At 35.3% G+C, this 19,582-nt stretch overlaps 1 protein-coding gene across 4 annotated transcripts in view; it reads left to right on the top strand.

The window, feature by feature from the left end:
• LOC121967811 (calmodulin-binding transcription activator CBT-like) overlaps window positions 1-13,606 on the top strand; it is an 81,011-nt gene extending 67,405 nt beyond the window's left edge. For all 4 annotated transcript variants that reach the window (XM_042518300.1, XM_042518292.1, XM_042518288.1 and 1 more), the window contains 4 exons: window positions 7,409-8,121; window positions 11,489-12,050; window positions 12,357-12,668; window positions 13,090-13,606. In XM_042518300.1, the coding sequence (XP_042374234.1) occupies window positions 7,409-8,121; window positions 11,489-12,050; window positions 12,357-12,668; window positions 13,090-13,113 (1,611 nt within the window). In that variant the 3' untranslated portion in view covers window positions 13,114-13,606. The remainder of the gene's footprint in view (window positions 1-7,408; window positions 8,122-11,488; window positions 12,051-12,356; window positions 12,669-13,089) is intronic.
• Window positions 13,607-19,582: the final 5,976 nt, after the last annotated feature.

Raw genomic sequence — 19,582 nt, 5'->3', positions numbered from 1 at the left:
AGTCTTATAAAGCTTTTAGTATATTACCGATCGAGCGAAGGTCGAGCGAGCACCAATGTGCTTATATGTGCTCGATCGGACAAAGCCCGATTGGGCTTAAGGGCAGTTAGTCTTATAAACCCTTTAGTATATTACTGGTCGAGTGAAGGCCGAGTGAGCATCAATGTACTTATATGCGCTTGACAAAGCCCGATTGAGTTTAAAAGCACTTAGCCTTACACAGCTTTTACTATATCACCGGACGAGTGAAGGTCGAGCGAGCACCAATGTGCTTATATATGCTTGACCAGACAAAGCCCAACTGAGCTTAAGGGCACTTAGTCTTATAAGACCTTTAGTATATTACCGGCCAAGCGCTCGATCGGACAAAGCTCGACTGAGCTTAAATACACTTAGCTTTATACAACTTTTAGTATATTACCAGCCAAACGAAGGCCGAGCGAGTACTAATGTGCTAATATGCACCCGACTGGACGGAGCCCGATTGAGTTTTAGGGCACTTAGCTTTATAAAGCATATAGTACATTCTGAACGGAAACATGCTTAACAGAAGATATTTTCAATATATATACGACCGACTTGAATAACCGACCAAGAACGATCGGTCGAGATATGCTTAACAGAAGGTATTCTTAATATATACACGATCGACTTGATTGACCGACCGAAGCATGTTTAACAGAAGGTATTCTTAATATATATACGACTGACTTGAGTGACCGACCGATATATGCTTAACAGAAGGTACTCTTAAATATACATGATCATCTTGAATGACCGACTAGGACATGTTTAATAGAAAATGACATACAAGTAGCAGACAACTTTATGACAGCTTAGTGAATTTGGCGGGAAATATTCTCCAGAAGATTCTTCGTTATGGGAACATATTCTTGTTTACACTTCATCAGGAATATGAGTCATAAACGACAAAAGAGGTTCATCTGGGGTATAAAAAAGATTCCTTAAAGAATTATTGCACGAAGCCTAAAAGGTGACTTCATTTTCTAACAAACTCTAACAAACCGGGGACCATCTCATGACTACGGAGGTTATATGAGGTAGTATAAAAAGGAGAATTCTCTCCGTTGGTAAGGTATGCAAACTCTAGCATCTAAAACTCTGTTTCTACGTACTTTCATTACTGTACTTCTTCTTTTTTTTCTTCTTTCACCTTCGAGAGAGGAACTGACTTGAGTGTCGGAGTGTCTAGTCAGAGATCTCCACCCAGGTCTTAGGTCACTAACATTTTGTTGGATCATGTCACTCTGCGCAGGATCGTTGAGAAGCTCTTCCGGATCTTCAGGAGTTCATCGTCTCTGAGACCCCTGTTCACCTCGCAGATTTCAGACAGTATCAAATGGTATCAGAGTCGACTCGAAATTAGGATTCCAACTTCGCTCTTATGCCCTTCACGCCTTTCTCCTCAAATTGCAGAACTACAATCCTCCACCCTGTAACTCTCTCGTGCCCTCCTCAACACCCTAGTTCTTTAGTCTCGATCTGATTCCAAACGACGGACTTGCGCACCACCTTCAATTCATCCTTGGATTCGCCTCTTGAAGGGATCAATCTGGGGTTTTGTCTTCGATCGATTTGAGGGAACTTAGACCTCGAAGGTCCCCCTCGTACGTTGCAATCTGCTTCCAATTCATAGGGATTTTTTTCTCTTCCGCGTCAAGTGGAGATTGCGTATTCCAAGCGGTGATCTAGGGCTCTTTGTCATCTTCTACGGATAACTGATTTTACTGTGTTCATTGTCATGCCCTGCTTTCCTAACCCGAGCAACACCTACGCGCGATTGTAAGTCGCGTTGTCGCATGCACCGAGCAACTGTCGCTATCCTCCTTGGATGCGGTTTCCTTATTGTCCTGCTCCACTCGCGACGATTTTCCTGTTATAGGAGCTTCCGTGTGCAACTGACATCGATATTGGTTTGGCCTTCTTGCGCACGTGGGTTTGTCTGCCTTGTTATGGGATAAATTTTTATGGTTGAAAATAAGTCTTCTATTATGACGTATATGGTGCATGTCTAAAATCATAGACTTTAAGCTGTTTGTCTTTATAAGTATGGATAAAGGTGGTCATTTGACTGATGATCCTCCTAAATATGATTCGAAGCATACATAGCTTAAAGAGGATACTCGCTTGTTTCTTCATATTCAGAATTGCATTGATAGTGAGGTAATTTGTTTGATCAATTACTGTAAATTTGTTAAAGAACTGATGGATTACTTGAAATTTCTATACTTGGAAAAGGGAATCTTTTTCGCATGTATGAAGTTTGCAAAGCCTTTTACCATGTGGAAAAACAAAATCAATCATTTTATGACGTTCAAGAAGACGTGTGAGGAGCTTAATATGCTGCTGTCCTTTAGCCCTGATGTGAAGGTTCAACAATGCCAACGAGAGTGAGTTTCCTCGTTGGCCTCTCTCTTGACTCTGAGTGTGCTAAGTCACAATCTCTCTCTAGTTCTGAGGTCTCCCCTTTACTAGATGTATTTAGTCGTATTCTGCGTACAAGAAGTACTACATCTGTTCTGCTTAATAGTGCTTTGGTTAGTCACAATACTAATTATATGTTTGGGAGATCAACTAGTTATAGTGAAAATAAAGAAGGTGGCTATTAGAACTTTGAAACTCGAATGCCAAATTCTAGTGGTATTATATGCAACTACTTTCGTAAGCCAGGCCAAACAAAGTTTGAGTGTAGAAAGCTTAGTGCAAAAATCAACACAAACACTTACCATATTATGCCCACTAATGATACCTCGAATAAATGTCCTTATCTCTACAGATGAATTTGTCAAGTTCTCACAATATCAGGAATCACTGAAATCTTCATCTCCCTCTGTCACTACTATTGCTTATTCAAATAAACACAACACATGTCTTCTTTCCTTATCTTCTAAATGGGTAATTAATTCTGGTGCCACGGATCATATGATATGTAATTCTAGTCTATTTTCTACTTTTTAGTCCAAAGCTAATACTTCTACCGTTACTTTAGCTGACGAGTCTCCATCTTATGTTCATGGGTTTGACACTATCAATCATATCCCTTTGCTTCCTCTGCCCTCTATCTTACATTTATTTAATTAATCCTTTAATTTGCTCTCTGTTAGTCAACTAACTTGTAATCTTAACTGTTGCATCTTATTTTTTCGAAATCATTGTTTATTTTAGGATCTTTTAATGAAGAAGATATAGGACATGAGTCTGGAGGCCTCAATATTCTTGACACACCGTTCTCAAATTCTTTTGCTTGCTCGAGTGTCACTTCTCCTTTCGTGGCTGTAGGTTAGGTCATCCATCTCTCTCTTTTCGCAAAAAGTTTTTTCTACAATATAGTAAGGTGTCTTCATTAGATTGTGAGTTGTGTTAGTTTGCAAAACATTACTGTCTTAATTCGAGTCCTAGAGTAAATAAACGTGCTACTATTCCTTTTAAATTAGTTCATTATGATATTTAGGGTCCTTGTTTTATTTTGTCTAAACCTTATTTAGGTATTTTGTTACTTTTGTGGATGATTATTTTCGTGTAACTTGATTATATTTAATGAAAAGTCGTTTTGAGTTATTTTCTCCATTTTGTGCATGTTGTGCTGAAATTAAAATCGAGTTCAACGTATCCATCCATACTTTGCGAAGTGATAATGCTAAAGAATATATGTCCAATTTCTTCTAATCTTATATGGATCAGAATGACATGCTTCATGAAACCTCTTGTGTTGATACTCCATTCCAAAATGGTGTGGCTAAACGTAAAAACAGACATCTTGAAACTACACGGACTCTTATTTTAAATGAATGTTTTCAAACCTTTTTGGGTTAATTCAGTTTCTACAACATGTTTTTTCATTAATCACATGCCATCCTCTGTTCTTCATGGTGAGATCCCTTTCGAATTCTTTTTTGCCAATAAGTCATTTCCTGTTAATCCTAGGATATTTGGTAGCACTTGTTTTATTCTAGATGTTCATCTTCATGTCATTAAATTAGATCTCAAGTCTTTGAAGTGTATATTTTTTGATTATTCTCGTCTTTAGAAAGATTATTAGTGTTATTGTTCCATTATTAACAAATATCTTATCTCAATTGATATTACCTTTATCGAAGACACCTTATTTTCCGTTCGACTCATCAAAGGGAGGATGATGTGTTCTATCACATCCTCCGCACCAGTCTTGGAACTAGCTCCTGTCAAGCCTCCTATTATTCAAGTTTATTCCAGGCATCAACCTCTTGATTCATGTCCTGCACGTTCTCCTTCGTCATCAGATCCAGTCTTGAGCGATGATTTTCCTATTGCATTACGCAAAGGTACATGCTAGCGTACTTATCCTTGTTTTGTTTCTTATAACGGTTTGTCATCTTTCTCTTGTTTTTTTATTACTTCACTTGATTCTATCTCTATTCCTAAAACTGCCCGTAAGACCATCCTGATTGGAAAGATGCAATGATAGAGGAGATAAATGCATTAGATGACAATGACGCTTGAGACTTGGTCGATCAGGGAAACGAGCTATAGGATATAAATGAGTATTCACAGATAAAGTCAATCCAAATGGGTCAGTTGCTCGATTGAAAGTCCGTCTTGTCGTTAAGGGCTATGCTTAGACTTATGATGTGGACTATTTTGACACTTTTTCTCCTGTTGCAAAATTGACATCTGTTTAATTATTTATTTCAATAGCTGCTACTCATCATTGACCTTTACATCAACTTGATATTAAAAATGTTTTTCTTCATGGTGATCTTCAGAGGAGGTGTATATAGAGTAGTCTCTTAGTTTTGTTGCTAAGGGGGAGTCAGGGCAGGTTTGTTGGCTTCGAAAATCTTTGTATAGTTTGAAATAGAGTTCTCGTGCTTGGTTTGGAAAATTTAGTCAAGTTGTTGGAAAATTTGGTATGATGAAAAGCAAGTCTGACCATTCTATGTTCTACAAGCAGTTATGAGCTATCATTTTGTTAGTTGTGTATGTGGATGATATTGTTTTTACTGGAAGTAATAATATGAGAATCACATCTTTTAAATCTTTTATTCATACTCAGTTTCACACAAAGGGCTTGTGGGTGCTAAAGTATTTCTTGAGTGTTGAAGTTACAATGAGTAAAAAAAATATATTTCTATCTCAAAGAAAATATGTCCTTGACTTATTAACTGAGACAGGAAAATTGAGGCAAAGTCTTGTAGTGCACAAATGACTTAGAACATGCACAAGAGATGTGGTACTATTTGAACCTCCTGAGAGATATTGAAGGTTGGTTGGAAAGTTGAATTACCTAACTGTAACTCGTCCAAATATTACATATTTAGTTAGTGTTGTCAGTCAGTTTATGTTATCGCAGCGTTAGAACAAATTTTGTGTTACTTGAAAGGAGCATCTGGATGGGTATCGTTTATGCAAATCATGAGAATGGATAAAAGATCTATTTCAGGTTATTGTATCTTTATTGTTGGAAATTTATTCTGATGGAAAAGTAAGAAGCTAAATGTTGTGTCACGATCTAGTGCAGAGTTAGAATGTAGGACTATGACAGAGTTTGTGTAAGATAATGTGGATATATCAACTCTTGACTAGAGTAGGACATAAAATTTTAGTACCAGCAAAATTGTGGTGTGATAACGAAACTGCTTTTCATATTTTATCAAATCCTGTGTTTCATGAGCGAATTAAGCACATTGAAATTGATTGTCATTTTGTTCGTGAGAAAATTTAACAAAGCTTGATTTCTATAGGGCTGGAGAATAACTAGGGGCATCTTCACAAAAGCTTTAAATAAGTTTCGGATTGATTATCTTTGTAACAAGTTGGGCATGATTAATATCTATGCTTCAACTTGAGGGGAGAGTATTAGCCGTATATATCTGTATATATTAACTTAATTATAGTTTCGTAAGATAGATTCTTTCCTAAGATAGATTATTAGTTTTGTATATAAATATGTCTTACTTTCAATAAAGTGAAGGGGAGTCTTGACGCAATGATAAAATTGTTGCTTTGTGATCAAAAGGTCACGGGTTCGAATCCTGGAAACAGCCTTTTGCAAAAAGCAATGTAAGACTGCGTATAATGGATCCTTCCCCAGGATCCCACATAGCGGGAGCTTTGTGCATCGGGTTACCTTTTTTTTTTTTACTCTTCAATAAAGTGATAATATTCCTTTTATCCCATATAACACATATTAAGCTACAAAGTAAACCTAAATATTGAATTATTAACTAATACTACGTTTTATTTATAATTAATATGCAGTTTCAATTTTGAAAATTTTGGGATTTGAGACATTTTATTGAAAGTCAGGGTAGGTAGACATTATAAGTTACTGAAAAAATTTGGTAAATTTATAGGGTAAGAATATGAAATAATGAATGATTTGGGCTATAACCTCGAACTTAAGTAAATAATTGGAAGATGAGTAATTTTTTCAATGAAATTTAAATGGTGATTGGTGGGAGAATTAAGAGATTTTTTTGTAAGAATGTTTTGTTAAAACATTGTGGCAAAAGACGAATACGCTCGCCCCCAGCGCCCCCGCCAATCTGTCCCAGGGCCAACACGGAGGAGGTAAATCACGGATGGCTACTAGTCTTTGGAATAGTGACTAGCACATAAAGGGAGGTATTTACCTCGGCTTTGCCGAAATTTGAACCCCATACCTCATTGTTAAAACATGCAATTTAGTCAGAGCGTTGTAATGGGTGTTTATTTATATCATCTGTTGCTACAAGCTGGCACCCGTTCACAACTGTTCCAGGTTCAGATTGCGACTTGTACCTGAAATCTATCTTCAAAATCTTTTCATGTATTATAGTTTAATAAACAGCTGCAACTTTCCATAGAAAGATAAAGTGAATGATCCGCCTTAGAGGGGCCACCAAGTTGATGATTTCACCTTTCCCACCGATAAAGTGAATGATAGATGAGTTTTTCTCTTATTGTTTGCGAAAGTGTTAAAAGATAAATATGATAAATTTATGTCTTAATCAGGTTAATAATTTAGTGGTCAATAAATTGGGACAGTAATGGAGTTCAAATGTGAAAATTTATTACCTGCTTTATTCTTGTTTTGGTAGACTCTTTGAATGAAAATAAAAAAGGGGAAATTTTCTGATCATAGTGGTTGGTTATTTTGTGTGCCATTATACACTTCAATCAACATCTTCATCAATCAGTTCTCATTATTTGGGATCCACCACATGAATCTTATTCCTCTATTTAAACCAATTAATTTATTTCTATTTCATTAATTAATTATTTTTTTTGGTCTCCCTCTAAGCCTTACATCTACTCTAATAGAACTCTTCTAATTATAGAATTGATATAGAAATTTAAATGTGAAAATTGATTTCCTGCTGTATTCTTGTTTTTGTTTTGGTGGTTTATTTGACTAAAAAAAATTCAGGTCATAGTGGTTGGTAACTTTTGTGAATCAATGAAGCACTTGATGTCATCCAACATCTATTGTGCCTTTGGCGAGAAATGTGTTGCAGCTGAAGTAGTCCAACCAGGTGTCTACCGGTGCAAGGCACCTCCACAGCCACCTAGTCCAGTTAATCTTTTTCTAACAATGGATGGTTGTACGCCAATTAGCCAGGTTTTGAACTTTGACTACCGCTCTTTACCAGATGTTTCTTCGGATTGTCCAGCAATTTCGTCAGAAGATGATTCTAATAATATAAAGTTGGACCAAGTGCAGAAGAGACTTGCTTATCTTCTGTTTTCTACATCCATCAAACCTACAATTTTATCAGGTCGTATACATCAGAAATTCTTCAATGGTGCCAACAAATTTGCATTACTCACTTCTCCTTCAGTTGAAAAAGACTGGATGAAGTTTTTAGAACTGGGTGACACTGATACGAGCTCCTCTGCACCAACTAAAGATGATTTCATTCACCTGTTGTTAAAGAACAAACTACAGGAGTGGCTTTTGCTAAAGGTGGCTCAAGGTTGTAAAACAACTGAGCATGATAGTCAAGGTCAAGGAGTCATTCATTTATGTGCTATCCTAAACTATACATGGACAGTTCGTTTATTTTCCTTGTCAGGGTTGTCCTTGGATTTTCGAGACATTCATGGATGGACGGCCTTACATTGGGCTGCATATTATGGGAGGTACATTTGCACCAATTTTTTTTTTTTTGGTAATCCAGTATCCATCTCTTGTGATCCGACTAATATGTTGATGGTGTCACTATATAGTGTTATTAATTTCAATTTCTAAATGGTTTACTTGATAGTATGACTTCAACTGTCCTAATGTATTTTCATAAAATATTCTGATTCTAGTGGGTTGTTTTAGATGTATCAGTTTAAAATGTAGCTTGAAGATTGAAGGTTATAAAGTTGTTATATTGTTTTATCATTGTTGGAGAGCTGCCTTCTCCATTTTTGGCTTCCACGCCAACAAAATTTGTTAAATTTGAGTTTTGACGTTAAGAAGATAAAAACTCTTTCTTTTTTTTTTACTTCAGTCAAATTCTACTCAATTCAATGCCTTGGTAATAATTTGGAATGCATTCTATCTCCCTCTTGTTAGCCATCATTGTGTTGAATTTACTTTTTTATGATGGTGCGGAACTCATTCTTTGTCATTTAGCCCTAACTTTGACTACATATAAAAGGTTAGTTAACTCATGATTCAGGTTGCCTCAATTGAAAGCTACATTTCTATGAGAAACAAATCACATTGTAGTATATGACACAACACTCAGATATAATACTTAAAGATGACACTCGACACTCTTGTTAATCATGTTCCGGTGTGTCTAGAATTAATCATTTTGGACATTTAGACCCCACACCTGTCTTAAATGCTCAAATATAAGTCTAGATTACTATAGTTTTTGATATCTAACTCTTGTTTGGTATTATGAAAGACTAGTATGTGTTTGACTAACATTGATATAAAACTTGATTAAATCCAAACACAAGACTATAACTTAATACTAGTTTTAACTTTATAATAGAGCTTTTGCATAAAACATTTGGAGTTCCCCCCCCTAAAGTTGTGATTAACAAGTTGTCAAGATCGCTACATCGCCATGAGAATTTGGGTTTATTGTTAAATATGCAAGAGTTCTTACACCATAGGTTGGATAAGAACAAATATTATAGAAAAATTAATGATGTAAGATTTAAATCAATGGAGGTAGTAGATAATTAAAAGAAAAATTAATATTTTGTATGTACAAGAGACAAAATGGGTAGGAGAGAAGGCAAAGATGATACAAAACTCGAGTTTTAAGTTATAGTCCACACAAAGGAGTAAAACAAGAAATGAAGTATTGTTGCAGATAGTTTGTTAAAGATGAAGTTGTAAGAGTAGTTAGAAAGGGGATAAGATTATAACTCTCAAAATAGTAGCGGCGAAAGAAACTATTAATGTAATAGCATATATGCATCTTAAGTAGGATTAAATGAAGACATCAAATCTAAGTTTTGGGACGACCTAGATAAGGTATTACATAACATTCTGCCAATAAAATGATTTTAATAGATCTAATTTAGCATGTCGGAGTGAAAAATGAGGATTATGATAGGGTGCACGAGGTTATGAGCTTGGAACAAGAAATAAAGAAAGAAAAATTATATTAGATTTTACAATAGCATATGACTTTATATTAGCTAATATGTTTTTTAAGAAAAGAGAAGAACAACTTTTTTATCAATTTTTTAAATGAAAGTTTAGGTTAATAATCTAATAGAGGTATGAAAGTGTCTAGGGAAACAAAGTATTCAATAGTTTACAAAGTTATTTAACTTGATATTGAAAATAAAAAAAATGCTTAATCAATGAAGGCTAAGTACTCTAGTTTCCTTATATAAGGATAAAGGGGACGTACAAAATTATGCAAATTATAGGGGTATTAAACTAATGAGTCAAATCATAAAACTTTGAGAAAGAATAATAGAAAAAAGATTAAGGAAGGAGACCACAATGACAAAAAATTAATTTGGATTCATGTTTGGAAGATTGATAATAGAAGTTATACATCTTCTCAGTTAACTAATTGAAAAGTATCATGACAAAAGAAAGATCTACACATGGTATTCGTTAACCTAGAATACGTCTATCTAATTGAAAAGTATTGGGACAAAAGAAAGATCTACACATGGTATTCGTTAACCTAAAAACGTTTATGATAGTCCTAAAAGAAATTATATAAATAATTCTAGAAAAGAGAGGTGTTAGTGTAGCATATATTGAACTAATAAGGATATGCATGAGGATATAATGACAAGAGTGAAGACTTCAGGCCAATTAATTAAAACGTTTCCCAAAAAGATAGTATTACATCAAGGATTAGTTCTAAGTTCTTATCTTTTTACATTAATCATGTACAAACTCACCGGACACATCCAAGACATGATACCATGATACCATGGTGCATATTGTTTACCGTTGACATTGTTTTATTAGATGAGACACGTGAAGGAGTAAATGATAAACTCGAATATTGACGGAAACACTGGAAGTGAAAGATTTTAGCCTTAGTAGAGTAAAGACAGAATATATAAAATTTAAGTTTAGTAATATTATACATAATGAGACAATAATTTAGATAGGGGATTACGAGTTATCTAGAACTGAGAGCTTTAAGTATTTAGGATTTTTTTACAAAAGGATGGAGGGATTAAGAGAGATGTCTTACATGGTATATGTAAATAGGATGATTGAAATGGAGGAGACCGTTGAGTGTTCTATGTGATTGTAAAATATTCTTAAAATTTAAAGGGAAGTTCTACAAAATGACGGTTAGACTTGTTATGTTATATAGAGTTGAATGTTGGGCTATGACTCGATCTTGTGGAGATGAGGATATTAAGGTAGATATGTGGATATACGAGGATGAACATAATTAGAGAGAAAGTCGGAGTTGTATATATTGAAGAAAAACTCTAGGAGACAGTTTAAGATGATACACATATGTAATTAGACGACCAATAACTGCTCCAGTTAGGCGATGTGAACCTATGACAAATATGAACATCAAACGAGGAAGATCAAAAAAGACATAGTTAGCAATAATAAAATAAGATAAAATTTATTTAATAATGATATAGTAGGAGATTGAGTCCAATGGCGTAGAAGGATCCATTTAACCGACCCCATCTAGTGGGATAAGGTTTGGTTGTTGTTGTTGATTAACAAGTTGTCAAGAATTTAGCACTTTAAGAAAAAGGATAATGGAAATTTATGAAGATTTTAGTATATATAGGAGAAGAAACATTGTTACTGAGATGTTCATTAGAATCCTTTCTATATATTTCAACACATTATTTACAAACATATGGAAGAACTTTTGTTAGTCTTGACAGTAATTTTACAATCTGTTATGAATCTAGGTGCTTATAAATGCTTTATAGGTGTTTTGGGTATGCATTACATGTGACGTACTCTGACATCGTCTTTCCTCCATGTTTAATTTTCTTTTCCATGATATATGTATATGAACATCTTTTGTAATTATTCATTCAGGGAGCAGATGATTGCTGCTCTTTTGTCTGCTGGAGCAAATCCTAGCTTAGTCACTGACCCTACCTCCCATAGTCCTGGAGGCAGCATGGCTTCTGACCTGGCATCAAAACAAGGCTATAACGGCTTGGCGGCATATCTTGCTGAGAAGGCACTTGCTGCACATTTTGAGGCTATGTCATTGTCAGGGAACATGAATACAGAGGGCGTACCTGCTAAAACTAGCATAGCTAACTTTGAAAATGCTTATTCTCAAAACCTCAGTGAGCAAGAACTTTGTCTGAAAGAATCATTAGATGCATACAGGAATGCTGCTGATGCAGCTGATCGTATACAATCTGCAATGAGGGAGCGTGCTCTAAAGCTGCAAACTAAAGCAGTTCGGCTGCACAAACCTGAAATGGAAGCTTCCCATATAGTGGCTGCTATGAAAATTCAGCATGCATATCGTAATTATAACAGACGAAAGATGATGAAGGCTGCTACAAGAATACAAAGCCATTTCCACACCTGGAAAATGAGGAGGGATTTTGTAAACAAGCGCAAAAAAGCTATTAAAATACAAGTAAGACTTTAAAATCATTTTGTCTTTATATTGACTTATGTCAACCATCTCAGCAAAATAAAAGAATTAATGCTTCTGCACTAGGAAAAATTGTATACATCTCTCCCTAGGTTTTCTTTATTATTCAATGCTTTTCTTTAGCTGGTATGGCTATATTCCTATTCACTTAACTTTTAGATAAGAAAATCATATTAATTTTATGTTATTTTCCATAGTTGTCTCTGTTTTGCTGGTGTATGCAAACCCTCGACAGATGTAGAGACTATTGTGATTTTTATTTTAATATTATTTTTGATTTTTGAGCAGTCTATATTTCGTGGGCACCAAGTGAGGAAGCAATACCGGAAAATCTGTTGGTCAGTTGGAGTGCTTGAGAAAGCAATTCTTCGTTGGCGATTGAAGCGAAGAGGCCTGCGTGGCATTCAAGTTGAAAATGCAGAAGCAATGAGTCTCGATACAACACCAGAAAGTACTGGAGAGGAGGGATTTTTTCTTCTTAGCAGGAAGCAAGCTGAAGAGCGGGTCAGTAGGTCGGTTGTACGAGTTCAAGCCATGTTTCGGTCATATAGAGCCCAGCAAGAGTATCGAAGAATGAAGATGGCATATGAACAGGCAAAGGTAGCTTTGCTGTGGCACATACCTAATTTCCCTCCAATACATGTGATCTGTCTAGCTTTCTGTCGATAATTACCTTGCCAAAGAGTTTAATGATAATCAGGCAGCCCAACTACTGACTCCCTTTTAAGACAGTGTTACCTGTCACGTAACATATTATCCAACAATATTTTACCTGTCGGTTGTGTTGGCTTACATGCAGCAAATAAAATTTTGATAAAATACTTGAAACTTCATTATCTTTTTTTTTTTTTTGACAAAACCCACTTCAAAATAAATTTGATTTCAGGTCCAATGGAAAGATGCATGCTATTTCCTATGATTGATTTTAATATTGACTTTATGAAGCAGAAATTTGTTTAGTTAACTGCATTCATTGTATTGCTGATACTATTTTTTTTTGCTTTCAAATTATATGGTGCAGCTTGAGTTTTCTGAGCTCCAATGAATTGAAGTAGGCTACTCCACAGTTTCTAGTAGCAGGAATGTTCTACAAGTTTGTCTTCACTCTGAAGGAGTAAATAGGCGTACCTACAAGTTTGGCCTCCAACAAGTAAATAGGTGTAATTAAGTCCCCGCGTGTAAAAGTCTACCTACAAGATTGTCTCAACTCTGAACGAGTAAATGGTGTAGTTAAGGCCACGTGCTTAACAGTCTGATAATTGTAATTTGTTTCTCCTGTTTAAACCAGTATGGGGTAGGAAAAATTGCAGGAATTTGTAATGCTAATCTTGGTAGTTGTGGAAGTAGAAAGGATGGGATTCATAGCAAAAAGAAGTCTACTGCAGGAGGCTGAATAATGCTATGGGTTAATTTCACTTGCTGTATCCAAGTCATGATCCATGTAATGATTTGTTGCAAAAAGCATGTCTTCAGATAAAGAGATGGATTGTATTGTATGTTAGAGAATGTATATAATATGCAACTTTGTTTTGGTGTTAGTGACTGTCGGTCTTGTTGTAAGGAATACAATACGCAATTTCTCTTTCACGACAGCAGAAGTTGGAACAGGTTTCAGCATATTTGATTGACAAAATGTGCCAATTTTCAGTTCATGCATCTCTTTTTACCTATTTTCTAAATCACATTGTAGGTTTTGAAATCATGCCATGTTAGAATTGTGATACATCAATAATAAACTAATCAATAATAAACTAAATGATGCATCTATGACATAATCTAGTTATCATTAAGTCTTTAAATTAATATTATAAATTGAAACAAAAGCTAACCAAGAGCTTATCTAAATTTATCATAAAGACTTGCTTTTTATTTGTTGTTGAATATCCTGCAAACTTAGTAGAAATTTTTCATAGGATTGAATCGGCAATCCTAGACCTTTCTCAATGAAGGAGAAGAATCAAGAGGAAGACCATGATTCCGTAGGATCGAGATGTGCTGAGGGAGGGTGAATAACGTTCATGGTTTTTTTTATGCTTTTTGAAAAACACAGAATATCGTAGCGGAAGATAGAAATAGAGCAGAAGAAAAATAATCGCTAATAATTTTTTTTACTTGGTTCGGAGCCTGTGACAACTCTTACTCCAAGGTTCGCGATCGTCGATCACTTTTGTTGGACAATCACTATAGATTTGGAGATTACAACTTGAAAGTACAATTAAGTGCAATAATTAAACATAAATCAACAACTTTTGAGGATCTTAGAAGATCATGTTGTCGGTCGTGGGAGTCGCGTTACTCGGTCATCGGAGTTGCGTCATGGAGTCGCAGGATCGTTTTAGAGTAGTGCGTTGTAAAATGATCGAAAAAGTCTGTGTATCTAAGGCTCGGCTCGAGACTGCCTTATATAGACTGTTGAAGGCGCCTCTAGCTTGAATTCTATCCCCAGCTTTGTGGTGTTGATAAGCTCCGCTTTCTGCGAACTTCATCTGTTCGAAGGCACCTTCAAACTCCATGGAAGACGCCTTCCATCCAGCATCCAAGGCGCCTTCAATCTCCATTGAAGGCACCTTCGCGCCTTGTTGTATGAGGCCTTCGACTAAGGCACCTGAGGTGTCTCCAACAACCCCGGAGGCGCCTCGGACACTGTTCATTCGAGCTTTTCTATGTGCAACTCCCTTCCTACAAGGCATATTAGTTTACAAATAAAGTATACCCTGTAAAACAAAGTTAGCACAATAAATATGAATAATAAATTATTTTGACAGTCTCCGGATTGTCTGATTCTGACTTTTGGATTTCACGGAAATCCTAGGTCAAACTGACGTCTACTATTCCCTCTTCAGGGAACGCGTCCTCACCTGCTCGTCTCAGGAGAGTTTACCTTTTGCCAGACCGGTCCTTCAGACCAACTGGACTTTTGCTCAGCGTTCGAGACTTTAGGACTTTCCCGCTGGACGCCCGATCTTTGACCCATCTAGTCTTTCACCTTGTCCGCGATTACAAGAATTTTCACCTAGAGTCCTTGACTCGAGGATTTCACCCAAAGTGCTCGACCCGCCAAGACTTTCAACCTAAGGTTATCAACCCCTGAGATCTAGGATTACCTCCTCCTATGGTTTTTCCACTTGCCTAGAATCTACTAGGACTTTTGCCTAAGAACACTTATGACTTTCCTACAAGTTCATTCACATTTGTTAGATAACAAGACATCTTAACTTTGACTCTTTGCCATAATCAAAACTTAGGTTCGATTGTCTGGTGCTCCTTGCACCAACAATCTCTCTCCTTTTGATTATGACAATCTAGTTCAAAGTTAAGTAAAACATAACAATTAAGTAAAGAACTTAAGCATGAGCATAAGTGAAACAATTAAAAGATCGAACTTAAAAAAAAATCTCCCTTATGCTCCTCCTCAATCAATAATCTTAACTTTAACTTTTCTTCTCCCTTTAATATATATCAAAAAGCAATCTAAGTTAAGAGAAAAAAAAACTTTAATTAAGAAACAGGGAAAAAATAGCTAATTTTTAAGACTTAGCTAATCTTAATCTTTGAAAAAAATGTGTTAAACTTAGCTAACTTTAAGCTTTGAAAATTATTTAGTTTTTTTTATCAAAAAACTTAGTTAAACTTAAGTGTTGAAAAGGTCTTAGATTTTTTTTATTTACAATAATGCATAAAAACATAGCTTTTAAAGAGATTTTCATAAAAACTTAGTTTTTTAATTATTAAAAAAAATTCATAAAAACTTAGCTTTTAAAAATATTTTCATAAAAAATTTAGCTTTTAAAAATATTTTCATAAAAAAAAATTCTTAAAAACTTAGCTTTAAAAAGATTTTAGATAAAAAGCATAGTTAAATACTTTAAAAATAATTTCATAAAAAGAAAAAAAAATGCTTTAGCTTCTTTTCATTCTCCGAAATTAATGTAAAAAATATGTTAAGTTTTAGGGTCCTAGAGTCCAAGCATGAGAAGGTAAAGTAAAAGCAAAAGAAATTTTCAAAACAAATATCTATTAACTGTCTAACCTTTAGCTACTAGCTGTTCACCATAAGGTATAGCTTTCACTTGGCTAGTCAAGTTAAGTAAGTATTTCAGTTAAGACTTAACTTGATCAATTTAATATGGTATTTATTTTTCAGACTTATGTTGATACACAGACATAATCATTCTGAAGTCCAGGCAGTATACCCTATATATCTCACACCATTCTAAGTATTTTTTATATACAAGCAAGGTAATCCAGTGTACTTGTGAGATGTTCTGGTTAAAACCTATGGGTACATGCTTTCTAGAGGGAAAGTCCTAGACTATATCTAGTTTTTGAAAATTCTAGTAAAATTGGGGGTTTTAAAAGTATTTTTCCTAGAATTTTAAAACAAAACAAGATTTTGAAAATAACTTTTTGAAACAGTAAAATTTTTGATAAATTTTAATCTACTCTACTGTGCGCATTCCTTAATCTCTTCTAAGTGTATTGAACTCAAGTTCAAATAAGAGTTTTGTGAAAATGTCAGTTAGGTTTGACTTGGACTCAACATAGTTAAGTGCAATATCACCCTTAGCTACGTGATCCCTTACGAAGTGATGTTTGAACTTCTATATGTTTAGTCCTGGAGTGGTATATTGGATTCTTAGTTAGATTTATTGAACTTATGTTATCAATTAAAATTTTTATATTTTTATATTCTATTTTATAATCTTTTAAGGTATCCATCATCCATAGCAATTGAGATGCATCATCAAGGACAATATTAATGCGTTGAGACTAGCATGTAGGTCAACGAATGACTTAATCTCACAAGTCATGGATATGAGATATCAGATTGACACATGAGTATATATTGAATGTCCCGCTATGAGAATGTTTCATAGATCATTATATGAGTGCCATAAACATTCTCATGTGACTATTAGTATGAATAGTTATTAGACCTGAAGTCACTACAGTTCCCTACATAAGGCGTATACTTTGGTATCGGCAAACATCACCTGTAACAGGGTGGACTATAAAGTTGATCACTGGGTATGCAATAACTTATGTGGAGGGATGTGAGTGATGTAGATGGGATCTATACCTTCCATATAACGGAAGTGATATCTATGGGCCCCTTGATTAGTAGGACACAAGAAAGCAAGACCATGCTCAAATGAGTCAATATGAGATATTGAGCTTATTTAATTAAGTATGCTTACTTAGAGATCCATAAACATAAAGATTGATAAGAGGATGACACAGTTTATGTCTCATTGATCAATCTAGATATCAAGGATAGAAGGACCAAGTCATACAAGATGATAGCCACGGAAAGGTTAAGTCAGATCTCGATATTCTCATCACTTAGATAGCAATGATGCCTTGCTAGATGCCACTCATTCTTATGTATCTAAAATGCTGATTTGGATACATTACCAACGTTACGAGAATCTATTGGGGCACTGGTACTGGATTGTAAACCGATAATTAATGGTTATGTCGTTGCGAGGTTCACACTACAATACCAACTTAATTTCCATCTCGCATGTAAATTAAATAACAGATATGGCAAAAGACACGAATCATTTTCCAAAGAAATCACGGTGGAAGCTACTCTAAAGACCACTTTTCTTATCAATCGTAATATCTTTTTAATTTGATTCTCAGTTGAGAGTCATGTAAATCAAAAACTAAACAACTAAAAGGCTAACCAGAAGAATAAAGGAACATAAACTAAACATAACTTAAGGAAATATGCCGATAACTAATTTCAAACACATGAACAAACACTATAAGTGCGAAACCATAGCTAAACGAACATTCACTGCAGAAACAGGGAATCGACAGTAAGGGAAATTAATCAAGCAGTACGTAACGTGAACAAGAAAGTAATAGAATGAAGGTGACCAATTCCACCAGAATGTGCCCGATGATGAACAATGCAACCCAGCGTGCATCCGTCAGAATCTTGATCGAAACTCCTAAGGCAGATGGCGGAATGGAGGTGAGGCGTGATAGGTTTCCTGCACCTAGAACCCAGTGATGGTCTGAGTTCAGACAAATCCGGTTGAACTCAGCTGTCTCTCATCGGGTGTGAACTCCTCCTCAGATCTGAAGAGGGAGGTGAATGATGATGGAGTAGAGGACACTTGCTGGTTGCGTTGGTGGAGCGGCTTCCCCTTGAATCCAAGGAAGAAGAAGTGGCGAGGCTGGAGGTGAAGGTGGCTGCTAGGGCTTCTAGATTGAAGAGGTGTCTCACTTAGCTACTATTTGTGGCTTTATTACCTCCTTCCCAGCAACAATTCTGACCACGAAATAAAGCTTAAGCCGCATCCATCCGTTGATTGCATGTGTATGGCCAAAAAGCCCTCCAATTAATCCTTGACTCCCTACATCATTCAATAGCACCAAGTTAGAACTAATACCATTAATTTAGCAGATATTCGCAACAAAGTAATAACCCAACCATATTCGTGAAACCTGCCAAATACTTGCGAATTTTTGCGTGAACTAATTAAAACACCTAAAAGAATGATAAACATTTAGTCGCAAAATATGAGTTATCAGTCACACATAAAGAACAAGTTGATTTGGAGATGAGTTCATATGATGAATTGTTAGATTAAATTTAATCTGAATTAGACTCAATGTGTTAGACTCAATTGGATCCAATTATTGGATTGAATCTAATTTGAATTAGATTTATAGAGTCAATTTGGATTGATGTTCATGGAATAAATATGGATTGATTAGGTTCAATGAGTTAGACTCATTGGGTGAACTTGAATTCATTAAGGAAGATGAATGGTCAATTTTGAACCATTGGATTGAATGATCAATTGAACCATTGGATTGAAAAGAGGAAGACCAAAGGGAAAACCCTTTGGTATTCATTAGATGGATATAAATATGATTTATGAATAGAATTTGATTAGATGAAAATTTGTTGTGTCCATTGAGCTTCCTCCTCCTCTTCTTCCTTCTCTTGGCTGAAACTCACCTTTGTGGTTGCTAGCACAACCAAAGGTTCTTTCTTTCTCCATTTTGTGAGTTCATGAGATGAACGGAGGCTGTTCATGTGGATACCGAAAGAGGCATGGACGTTTGATCGTGCTGAGATCTTAGCTGTTGAGAGATCGAGTGTATGCACCAAAGGTATGACCCTATAATCATGAAACTTAGTATATTGTTTTGTCTTCTCATGGATCTTCTGGGAGAGGATCTAGTAAATTTTTTGCTGCGCTTTTCATGTGTTTAGCACATAGATCCCTACAGTGGTATCAGAGCTACTTGCGAAGGCGTATACTAAATGGTAGTTAGAATTTTTTTATATATGTGATATAGAAATTACATGATAGATTTACTATAAGTTGCTTGATTATGAGTCCTTGTTCTGTTGGGACGAAATAGTGAGTATATGAACAAACTAAAGGATATAGCATCTTCATACATGTTATGAACGAGTGCTATAACCTATTTCATTTGGTAGATATATATTTCCAAGTTTTCAACCCAAAGAGAAGTTGTGAACAGAA

The sequence above is a fragment of the Zingiber officinale genome, chromosome 1B (genome assembly GCF_018446385.1).
Source record: "Zingiber officinale cultivar Zhangliang chromosome 1B, Zo_v1.1, whole genome shotgun sequence".
NCBI classification, from domain to species: Eukaryota; Viridiplantae; Streptophyta; class Magnoliopsida; order Zingiberales; family Zingiberaceae; genus Zingiber; species Zingiber officinale.
Note: the sequence above shows the minus strand (reverse complement) of the source record. Positions and strands in the feature narration are given on the sequence as shown.